Source organism: Falco biarmicus, chromosome Z (assembly GCF_023638135.1).
Source record: "Falco biarmicus isolate bFalBia1 chromosome Z, bFalBia1.pri, whole genome shotgun sequence".
Taxonomy (NCBI): domain Eukaryota; kingdom Metazoa; phylum Chordata; class Aves; order Falconiformes; family Falconidae; genus Falco; species Falco biarmicus.
In genome coordinates, this window is record NC_079311.1 from 62,578,490 (window position 1) to 62,590,561 (window position 12,072).

Sequence of the window (12,072 nt, forward strand, 5' to 3'; positions counted from 1 at the left end):
TTAGACTAGGAAGTAAGGATCTATTCTGGCTTCTATCCATTAACATTTATAGCTTTTTAATGAAATGAAGAGCTGTTTATGTGTTTTTACAATATAATACTTTTCATCACTACCATTTTTATCCTTGCAGGTGGATGTAATAGCTTTTGTTTTTGAATGGTATGCCTGGGAAGGCTGTGTCCTTCTTAGGTTAGAATTCAGCCCCAAATATTTACGTATTTTAGATAAATAGGAAAAGATACGTAGTTAAAAACTTGTAATTCCAGTGATATCAAATCAATAGGAAACTGAACACATTTTCTTGACTCAAGAAAGAAAGAAAAGATGTTTTATTTCATTTAGTAAAGTGCTGCATCTTGCATTTACTTGAAAATTACTTTTACTTATGAAGGTGATTAGATTTGCCAAGTATGGTTTATGTTTATGCTACTACTTGTTGTTTCCTGTTATATTTTCTTCTCTTCTATGCCCACTCCCTGGATTGTCTTACCTTGTGATTACAAAGAGGAATTCCTGTCTTACCTTGAACACTACCAACTAACAGTCCCAATAAGGGTTGATCAAAATGGAGCCTTCCTCAGCTTTACTGTGAAAAATGCTAAACCCTCAAGAAGGAGGAGGAGCACAGACCCTTATGACCAAGAACTGGCAGCATCTAAATTATTTTTTAAACTTTCTGCCTATGGCAAGCACTTTCATTTAAACCTGACTCTCAACACAGATTTGGTGTCCAGACATTTTACAGTAGAATACTGGGGGAAAGGAGGACCGCAGTGGAAGCACGATTTTTTAGACCACTGTCACTACACAGGATATTTGCAAGACCAACACAGTACAACTAAAGTGGCCTTAAGCAACTGCAATGGTCTGGTAAGTATACGTTACATGTTGTAGTATAATAGCGTGCCTGTCTCTTTTATATTACAGAAGAAGAACTTAACTGGCATATATTTCAGGTTTTTGAGTTCCTATGGGAAACAAGCAGACAGGAAGGTGCAGAAAACCCCTAAAACCTGATCTGTGTCCTGGGGAAAAGTATTAATCATTTTTTCAAACTTAGTTGTTAAGACCCAATTCAGTAGCCCTTTAGCAGGCAACATTTTTGGTGTTTACAGTGTCTACACCAGGGCTGCAAGATTAGGTCTGTGCTGAGATCCTTACAGGTTATAAAACAGAGCACAGGGAGAAGGAAACAGTGGATTCTTTAGGATGCTGCATCTCTCCAGGGAGACATTGATTGAACTGAACACCTGCTTGTCGTCTTTGAGAATCTGGGTTTAGAAACTTTGAGTGAAGTAACAAAGAAGAGGAATTGCTTGGTGTAGAAGTTGTCATTTCTGTAAATTCAAAAAGTGAAGAGGAAATTAGCTCCTTTGCAAGTACCAGGAAGTAATTATTTACCTTTTCCCTTGAAATATTTTGTTTACAAATTGTGAACAGTTGCATTTAAAGGTGGGATTAGAAATTCTTATCTCTTCTGTGCTCATCTCTTCTTTTATTGTTGTTCTCATGATTACATGACAGAAGTACTTCCATGGGAAAAAGCTTTTGTTATTCCTAACAAAAATTAGAAAACGAACAAAAAAACCAACCCCAGACTACTCAGTAACTGGAATAGATGGGCATGACAAGGAAATACTAAATCAAGAGTCAGTAATTTCTCTAGTAAAAAATATTTGTACACATTATGGTTATTCGTTCTGGTTTTAGCTATAGTAAACACTGGTCAATCTTCTTTTTAGGAATAAACAGCTCTAATTGCTAAAGAAAATAGGTAAACTGATTCCTATTTATCATTGGATGTGCTGTTGAATAATGCATCTTGGGATGTTATTTACAAACAAAAGCCAGCTGCTTCAGATATGTTGCATTACACCCAGATGCTTTGTGGTATCTCTTTTACAGTCTAGGTTAACATTTTGGGCTAGTCTTGAGGAAAAATAATTTAATGGTGATTTCTAGGGCTAAGCAAACACTTTCAAAGAAAAGTAGTTAAAATGGGATTCCATTGAGTGTGGTATCATAGTTTGGTTAATGCACACTTATAGTGGATAGGTCAGAATTTAGTACAATTTTTGTTTTGGTTTTGCAGTTCCTGTGTAATAACTTTTTTGTCACAGTTATTTAAGCTCTTAAACTAATATATTCAATAATCTTGCTTTTGAGTTATTTTCACCTAAAAATACTATGGACCAAATTCCTGCCTTCAGGACTTGCTTCTTTAAAAGAGGCTGTATGCTTCTCTACGTCCAGAGTTTCTGCCAGTTGAGGCACAGACTGGTTGGCCCTGTTGGAGCCTGCTGTCAGTGCTGTGGTGCTCCCATTTCAGTTCCTCTCTGACCTTGGTCAGGGAGTGAGTCAAGAATGCCTGCTCTTGCCCTAGCTCACTCTTGTTTTATTTTCGTGTTTGGAAAACAAGAGTGGTATGAAGCAGGAAAAAGTCTGTATCATCCTATGAGCTTTGCCTGTCTCTTGCTCCTCATGACATTTCATTTCTTCAAATAATTGAGTGGCAAGAAAGGCATCATGGTGAAGCAGAGATGTCTTTTTGCTTCTGTGCTTTATACCCTAAGGTGACATTCAGCATTACCATTGTTGCGTGTTTTCCCTCTGCCTCCAGACATGATGTTTTGCTGGGGCATTCTAGGTGTCAGTATGTTAATTTAGTGTTTATAAGCTAACTTCAGTGTGGAGTAATTCCCAGTTAATTCATCTTCAGTGCTATTCGTTGTTGTCAGCTCTTGCGTATTTCTTCCCATGTATTAAGGCAGCCATAATCCGATCTCTGGGCCCACCGCAACTGGCACTTGCAAGTACTTCATGGTCATGCCTCTTCCCTGGGACTGCAAGTTTCAAATGTCCACTGCATCTCCTAGAAGAGCTCATCACAAGCATGTGAAGCTCCTGTCATGCTCTAGAAGCAGCAGCAGGGGTGACAAAAGGCTCTTTCTCAGAGAGGCAGAAAAGCTGTAGAGGCGTGCAGCAGTGGGCTCAACTCAGTGTCATCCTCTACTATACAGAAACTCCTCTGTCATCCAGTGTTGGTAGGGCTTTCCAGAGTGTGGGAGTTAACACTCCAGTCAGATAAATCCATCACCGAGTTATTTTTAAATGATGCTTCCTACTGATTATTATTTTATTATACAGCTGCTGGTTAGAACATGTTTAATAAAGCAATTGGCAGTGAATATTGGAGACAGTACCACTTGTTTTAGAATTAGTGATAGTTCAGAATACATTGTACTTTTTATATTTTTTTATATTTTCTAGTCAGGTTGTTGGTCTGTAAGAGACTGCCAGTCACATTCTGCATAGTCCTTGGTTAACACCTGTCTCAAAGCCAGTCATTTTAACTCTTAAAATAAGTAACCATCTTTAACAGTGAGTTCCTCACAGGCAAAATTTAAGCATTCCATTTATTCCAATTGTCACATTCTGCCAAATCTGGGAAATTTCTTCCCCTTAGTGAATGTTTTGAGTTAATCTGTTTATCCAGCGTGGTCAGGCAAGTCCACGATCTGATTAACCAAAGTTGTATGACTTGGAAGAACACTTGTACAAGGAGGGTTTTCTCTCAGTTTCCTTATAATAAAAGTGACGAGCAGTCAGTTCATTTCCCTGTCACTGTTTCCTGTTTTGGCCGCTCCCTCTGTATTTCTTATTACCAAGTGCCCCAGAATTACAGGCTGCTACTTACCAAAGTTTCATTCCAGCAGTTTCCGTCTGCTGAGCCCTGATTATGCTATAAATTGTCTGAAGTTATGAGGAAAGCTCTATAATCCAGTGAGCAGTGAGGAAATTGAAGGTCTTGTCCGGCAGGCTGGCTGGCTTCCAGACTCTTATTTACTTTAGTGAATGTTATATTTGTGGATGGATTGCAGGTTTGGCCTGCCCATGAAAGAGCCTGCAAGGAGCAGCATGGTGGGGCTTTTGGGTTCCGGGAGCAAGGCAACGAGGCTGAGGCACTGCCTGAGCTGAGTATGTCATACTGAAGGAAAGAAGAGAAGAAACAATGGCAGGCTGGCCAAAGAGAGAACTTCACCTCAAGGGAAAGAAGTATGTCTAATTCTGAGGGAGCAAATCTTAAAAGAAGGAAAGTTTTGGAGCTTATAGTAGTGGAATCGAGCAGAAACCGAACTTCTTGCATTCTGACCCACCGCTGTCCTCTGCCAGGTGTCAAAGTTTTTAACTGAGTGCTCAAACAAATGAATTTTCCAGGGTAGATTTTCTCATTTTGATCTGAAAAGCCCAATGATGGGAAGTACTTAAAAGTGTGTAGAAAGTAATTATTATTAGGAAAGTGAATGAGACATTAAATCACATTTTGAGGCTACTGTGGTTCCAAGGAAATCTTTAATGTAAAAGGCCAAGTATTTCCATGGCATTTGAAGTTTCCATGCACTGAGTGACATTTGTGCTGGGTAGCATAGATGTCTCCATCCAGACAGAAGTGATAAAGAAGGCACAAGAAGTAGGCTGTGGCTAGAAGCATGACCTTACTTGGTTAAAGGAGGAATACTCTTGCTGCTGGAAGACTTAATGTTTGTTTAATGTATTCCTAAACTGATTTATGTATAAATTATTCATATTCTTCTTAAATTAGCTTGTTTGAAAGCTGATTCTACCATAAAGAATGCATCTTCTTTTATAGATTATAAATTGCATATAGTATGGTATTTTTTAATTGCACATAAAATAATGTCTAATTTATAAAATAATTTTTAAAGATCATAAACTGTATTAAAAACTATTTAGTGTTCTAGATCAGTGTCTTTGGTGAGCTCTCTTTGGTACTAAGATGTGTTTGCAGCACAGACTTAGTATTCAGAAAATTATATGTAAGCTGTCCCTGTCCTAGTTTTAAGGTATCTCAGATTGCCTGATGTACTGTCTCAGGCCAGATCACTATTTTTTTCATCTTTAAGAACACAGCAAGCTAACGCAATCTTTTTCCTCAGCCATAAAACCCCACTGAAGTGTATAGCCAACTGTAGACATACGGAACAACACTGACATTTTCAGAAGTTTCCATTACTACTACTTCATAATTAAAAATGGGTAAAGCATGAAGTCTAGAAAGGTTCAAGGCATGGAGAAATTGTACAACAGTAGTACTGTGTGGAAAAGGCATGCACTTGTCCTCGATAATTCAGTTTGCTACTGCAACTGATGGACATCCCCCATCTGAAGGAGGTTAAGGCCTCAGCTGGAGAAACCCGACAGAAAAAGATTCCTTTTCATAAGTTCAGGGGAACTCCGTGTGGATTCACAGATCTGTCTGAGCATGTCAAACTGCTGGATCCAGACCTTATATATGTTAGCAGGAGTTGGCAGTCTGTAGTGGGATTGTATAACACAGGACCTCAAACAATCTGTTTCAGATAATAATCTTGAGAATGTTGCTTGTAGTAACCTACTTGGGGCATTTGGCTTGTTTTTTAAATTCATTGTATTTTGTCAAAACTTTTGCTGGTATCTTTTCAAAACGTTTGCTGGTCATTCTTATATCTTAGTGATATTTTTTTTCCTTTGCAGCAGAAATTTAAATCACAATCTGCTCAAATATAATAGCAAACCTAACCCTTCCTCCCCCCCCCAATTCCTTTCAATGCTTTAAAAGGACATTATTTTACTTCTGCAACCAAAATTGTGTTTTGCTCAAATAGTAGATTAGAAGCCAAAAATGGGGTTTAGAATGTTTGGACGTAATAACATAATTCCCACTATTTGTTAATCAGGCATTGCTGAATGCATATACAATGGAAGTGTGTTTAGCCGCCATGATTTTCTAAACTCTGAATAAATGTTGGTTGTCACTGACATAAGTACTTTTTATGTACAGAGTTCAGAGTGGTTCTTAAAATCAGTTACTGCAATTCAACAAGACCACTTGCATCAGTTTAATATGGGAAGAACAGTTCTGTTTGCAAGCAGAATTAGCATGTTAAGTTTAAAATGGTGTACACATGCTGGGCTTATTTGAAGGACATACGCAGGACAAGGGCTTTTCCAGTGTTTTCAAGTCACTTGGCTGGCTGCAGCAACTAACTGCATACATGTTCTGACTACCTGGTGGTAGGTATAAATTAAAATGTATTTGCAGTTCCTCAACCAGATGTTAGTAAAATCTCTTTTTTTAAATGACCATGGTGTTTGGGCAGATGAGGTGAGGTGTCAGCTAGGCATAGGAAAAATTAGTCATACTCTCCTAACCTTTTTCACTGCTGGTACATGAAGGAACTGTGTTGTTTATGGCATCTTATTTGACTCACTCCCACTAAGGTCATTCACATCAGGGTTCAACTGATCCACCAGTCTAGTTTCAGTATCTGAAAAAATATCTCATTCATGCTTACTTGTTAACCTGGCTAGACTTGAGTACAGACACAAATGATGTGTGCTCTGGAGTAACCAGATTTAGATCAAGACCCACTCTGTTGCAGAGGCAGAGCCACAGGTTGGATGGTATCTCTTTCTCTTTAGGCTTGGCATGAAGCAGACAGCCTGATGGTGTTGGCCACAGCCACTCTGCAGGACTCTCTTCCTGTGGGAATGTAATACCAGAGCTTATAAAGGCTCCAAATTGACTTGAACCCAGATGTCTGACATGCAGACTGGATGCAGTCCAGTCTGCCAAGGTTCTTTCTGCACATCTGGTAAACCCAGTTACAATTTGGTTTATATTTTCAATACTATATAAGCAATAGTGTACTAAGTAAGTAAATTAAAATCTTAGACTACAAGCAACAAGAAGGCATTGTGAGAAAAATTTGATACCAGCATCTTCCAGGTGATATAGACCAAGATGTTACCTTCCTGAGTAAATGAGTTCATAATGAAAAATACCACCGAAGAGGAACACTTACTGTTATAGTCACTATGTAAGGGATGTGTTATTGAAAGCTGCAGTGTGTTCATACATAACATCTTCAGAATTTATAGCAGGGTTATATTTGGAAAATGCTGTTCTTTCTGATGCATTATACAAAATTTTTTATTTTCTAAGTGTTATGTTGCTACTGAAATCCAGTTATTCCAGGAGTGAAGAACAGCACACATTTGATGTACAGAACAGCAGCAGGATGAGAGCTTTTGACCATCAGTGGCAAGCCCTGATGTTAGGAACTGCTTTAGGGTATTTAGGGCAGAGATGGCACAAGTGGTCTTATGGCTGATCATAGAGGTCTCATTGGAGGGAAAAAATAACCCCTTTAAAAAAAGGCTTATGTATAGAACTTGCTTTTACAGATCAAAGGTGTGATAGAAATTTGTAGTTCATCAAATCAGGATATGAATGCAGAAGTTCCTGCTTCCAGTCTCATACCTGATGAGTAGCTCTTTCTCCCAGTATAGAAATTGTACATTCAGAATTTCCTAGATGTGGATACCAGATTTTTTTGTGTAGGCAGTATAGGTGTAGGAGTCTTCAGGGCTTACTCCACAATGTTTCTATATCTGAAAGGATCCTAAAGCTGGATTTTCTGCTCAAGTTTTAGTTGCTGAAGGTTCAGGAAATTGCATAGTTGGCCTGAAATCTCCCCCTTCTTTCATAAACCACTTCCTGTTTGGAAGAAGCTGAGATCACAAATGTGATAGTTATAAGAATAGAGTATCTACTATTTTGCACTGCAATATGAGGAAAAAATGTTCATTTGTTATGGATAATGAGGTCTAGTGCACAGTCTGCAGCAGCTTGGGTTTGCCAGATTTGTGGCAAGACCTTTTAAAGAATAAATGCTTTGTAGATAGTGTATCCTAAGTTAACATTAATAATTTGATTCTAATAACTAGCTCAGTTTTGGAATTAAGTGTCTGGATACAAAATGCTGAGTGGTTTCCCTGAATATTTGCTCTAAAATTAATCCTTCATGCTGTTTTTCTTTGATGCAGTAAGCGGCTTTAAGCATCTGCTGGTGTGTCTCATAGAGGGTTATTGGTCTCACGATTTGAGCAAGGCTGTTTTGGCTTGGCATCACTTTTAATGGATATGAATCGTCTAGTTTTGGAACATCTCTGTGAAGAGATTGTTTGTCATATACTAAGAATATCTCTTGCTTTCTTACTACATGCATCAGAAGTGATGGGAAAGAACTCCAGAAATAGGGCAATGACATTTTTATTCTTTTCTCATTGTGTTACTTATAGGCACTTACTCCTGCTGCCACTGAAATCGGTGGAGGAGAGCTGGCTCATGTGTTGTTTGCTGTGTTGGCTTATAGTTATGGGTTTCTTTACAGAGATAGGTGATAAGTCAAATGTTTTTAAAGTTTTTTAATAGGAGTTTTATATTGTCTTTTGCAAGTTTTTCTTTTCTTATTTTCTTCTTTAAGCATGGAGTCATTGCTACAGAAGATGAAGAGTATTTTATTGAGCCTTTAAGGAATATAACAGAAGATTCTAGTAACTTTAATTATGAAAAGGGTCATCCTCATGTTATATACAAAAAATCTACCATGCACCAGCAACATCTGTATGATCACAGTCACTGTGGAGTCTCAGGTAAATGAGTATGAGTGTCATTCCTTTTAAAAAATCATAACTTAAGCTCTCTTTTAAAGTCTTGCTTGGTTCACATGTAAGACAGTGGAGAATGTAGCTCCTCCTTTTGGGTGATGTGGTGTTACCTGTTAAAAAGTAGTTTTGCTTTTTTTTCAGATTGAGATCGAGAGTCTAGTGTCTTCCAAAAACTGAGACACTGCGAGTAAGTCTTGTTTTATGCCTGTGTTGTGTACAGTGGTAGTTGTGAGCACAGGCTTCCTCAAAATGTGCTGTTAATGTACTTGATTCCCCAACTGGAAAGCATGGTTGAGTGACTTAAGTATTACTTAAAGCTTAATCTTTAGTAAGTGTTCCATCTCATTTGAGGAAACTTGACATGCAATAAATGTGTTTGTATCATGGTTAGTACTTCATTTGGAACTGGAGTCCACATCTGTCTTGTTTACAGAGGTTTGTGGTGCTTTGATACTGGCTTTTGGTTCAGTGGGTTAATGTTATTCCACAAGAGTTGAATATGTGATGTACAGGTGCCTTATGGGAAGGACTGTATAGTTTTGATTGAGAGATATTTACCTTGTAAAGCAGTGTTAGCTTCCATAAATACATTTTTCAAGTACTCTTTGACATGATTTTCACTTACTTAAACTGAAACTGAAAACTAACCTCTTGAAGACAGCATGGAGTGAATTTGGAAAGTTATTTTAAAGTGCTAAAATGATGGGGTTTTTTTCATCATAGAAAAATGTTTTAACCTTGTCATTTGTGTATCAGAATTAGCTTGTTCTTAAAAGTTCAGTCCTGGACTGTTGTATTTCATGCGATTCAGTGCAACAGGGCAAGCTGACAAATAATAATCTTAAAATAAAATAATATCACTGTTAAGCTTCTTTGCGAGGTTGTAATTTTTACTGGCACTGGTTGGCTGATCTTACAGTACAGATTGTCTACAAATGCCCATGCTTGGGAGACAGTTTTTCCTGAGTGTTTCAGTTAATAACTGTGTTTAGGGGAATGTCCAGCTTCATCCATGTAACTTCTGTTCTAGTTTGGAAACATTATTTCATCTATGTGCTTCTAATATGGCAGAACAAGTCTCCAAACTATTACTGCCTAACTGATTGTAAAGTAAGAGTACTAATATATGTTAATTTTGTAGGAAAAGCTGCCACTTAAGCCTCTTGAAACAAGTGGAAGGATTATGAAATGTAGAATGACGCAATTTTCACCATTTTTTATCCCTAGAAAAAGAAAAGGTGTATTGGCCTGTCAGATGTCACTTTCTGGATTAATGCACTCTCCTCCAAGTGAGGATGAAGCAGTGGCAGCTAGTTTGGTCAGGTTGCATTCAGTCATTCAGATGGTGTCTGTCAGATGGATCATAGGTAGATCAGAGCTATGCACCTTGCATCCATTTTTTGTGAAATATGCAGTAATATTTAGCATTTATTACTAGGGCATATTTGATGCTGTCTTTGTTCTTGGAATCTCCTGTGCATTTCCTGAGTTTTCTTATCTGTCATATCCTGAAGTCCTTAATTATTGAAATACTAAATCACTGCTTTTTACAAGCCTGAGACTACTATCATGGCCATTTATCTCTGTTTCCCCTTTTCCTGTTCTTCTGTGTACTACTTCCACTCCATGAAAATTTCTGAAAAAGTTGCTTTACCACAAAACTGCAAGCTCTTACTTTTCCAGATGACATACTATTTTACTGTTCTCCTCATGGGTACCAAAACCTTTAAAACTTGTTTTCTGAGCACTGTTGTATCTTTATCCCAAAGTGCCATGGAACCCAGAGCATCCCCATAATATCTAAAAAGTAAAACCAAATACTGTTTTTCAGTTTCATGGCTTTCAGTCAGTAGGCCTAAAGCCAGGTTTGCAGTAATCTTTGGGGCATTTGACTGGTTTTGGCAGATTTAATCAGTCCAAGTTTGCATTTTAAAATGCTGTTGTAACAAACCTGTAGCTGTCTTTTGGCAGTATATAATTTATTTTGTCTGGAGACTGATTTTTATCTTTACGTTCAGAAAAGTTTTGCCAGTGTAGTATTCTGGGAGGAATCTGCATGTGTAGCTGTGCTGCTCCTCAGCATGTAGCAAGGTTCTCCTGCTGTAACCTAGACCTGAACTGGTTGTATACCTGCTCTGAATCAGGGAAGTGGTCAGGATTTTGAAGTGTTGATAGAGGCAAGAAGAGTGTTATTTCTGACCTTTCTGAGAAAAATTGCAATAACTGATAGGAAGTGGGGAATTTGGTGAAAGGATGATTGGAATTGTTGGTGATGAGCAAGTGGACTACATAGTAGATAGAACTATGGTGGCTTAATACAAGAGAAGAATTGGAGAGGCAGGGAGATTTGAATAGGAACATGGGCTAGATTTTCATAACCTACATTAGGTTTTAAGCAGTTAGCTATAATAATGTCTAAAAATGTTAAAAATGTTAAATTACTATTTCATGGGTAAACCATCACCAAGTTAACTTTTATTAAATATAGCTGATATCATTAAGGCCTTGGTAAGATGTTTTTCAATGGGATTTGAGGCCACTGGGTTTTCTTGCAGAATGCTGTGTTTGGATAGGATTGAGAAACGACAAAAGTTCACATATGAAAGCTGCAGAGTGGCAGATTGTTTAAGGATGGCTGTACTACATGCTGTCTTACATAGTGATTTTACTTACGCTACACTTCACAGTCAGTGTGTTCTAAAATGAAAAAATACTTGTATATGCATTAAATGATGTTAAAATAGTAAGAAAAAAAGCACATAATGCTTCATGTCAAAATGTTCTCATAGTTGCATCTTACATAGATGATTACTATTGCATTTTGAGACCTTTTCCTGTTTGTGTTCTCTCCTCCCTGCCTTCACCCCATCTAACATATTTAGAGGACTGACTTAGGAAAATTTGGGTACTATAGTTGTGAAGTCCATGTCTACACACACTTGGATTTCTTTTCAGTTGCAATTTAAAACCTAACTCTCTGCTCTTGTAATCATTATTTTGGGATTAATTATGTGGTTTCCTGTGGGTTATTTTTTTTTGCCTTTTCCATGTCTGCATTTCTTACTTCCTGATTGCTATGTTTGATATTAATGAAGTTGAATTTTTTTCTTTTTTAATCTAGGAATATGGTGGGAAAATGGCATAACTTGCCACAGAACTATTTTTGTTAAATGATTTACAAAGTTTTATTGACGTGTCTTAAAAGAAAATTCAGCCAGCATTATTTAGTGTTTTTTAAAGTAGAACAGCATAAGCATTGATAGATCCTGGAGTGCAAGCCTAAGAACTCAGGGTTGTTTCTTTGAGACCAGCTGAAGCCTAAGCTTCTCATCTGGTAAGAAAAGCAGAAATGTTTGGTTTGTGAAGTCTTCTGAAAGTTTTCTGTTTGAAAGATGCAACCAAGATAAGTAAAAAATAATATTTCTTCTTTTCTCCGGAAGCTTTCTGCATGAGCTCATCAGTTTTCAAATGTTTAGAATAGATTTGCATCTTTGAGTGAAAAATTATGAATGAATATGGAAGCAGTATTGCATTTCTAAACTACTTCTAGCAATCTTA

The 12,072-nt window shown here is 37.5% G+C and overlaps 1 protein-coding gene across 1 annotated transcript in view; it reads left to right on the forward strand.

Annotated features, from left to right (window-relative positions):
• ADAMTS6 (ADAM metallopeptidase with thrombospondin type 1 motif 6) overlaps positions 1 to 12,072 on the forward strand; it is a 158,676-nt gene that overhangs the window by 6,321 nt on the left and 140,283 nt on the right. The window contains exons 3-4 of the mRNA XM_056325476.1: positions 506 to 870; positions 8,331 to 8,499. Of these exons, the coding sequence (XP_056181451.1) occupies positions 506 to 870; positions 8,331 to 8,499 (534 nt within the window). The remainder of the gene's footprint in view (positions 1 to 505; positions 871 to 8,330; positions 8,500 to 12,072) is intronic.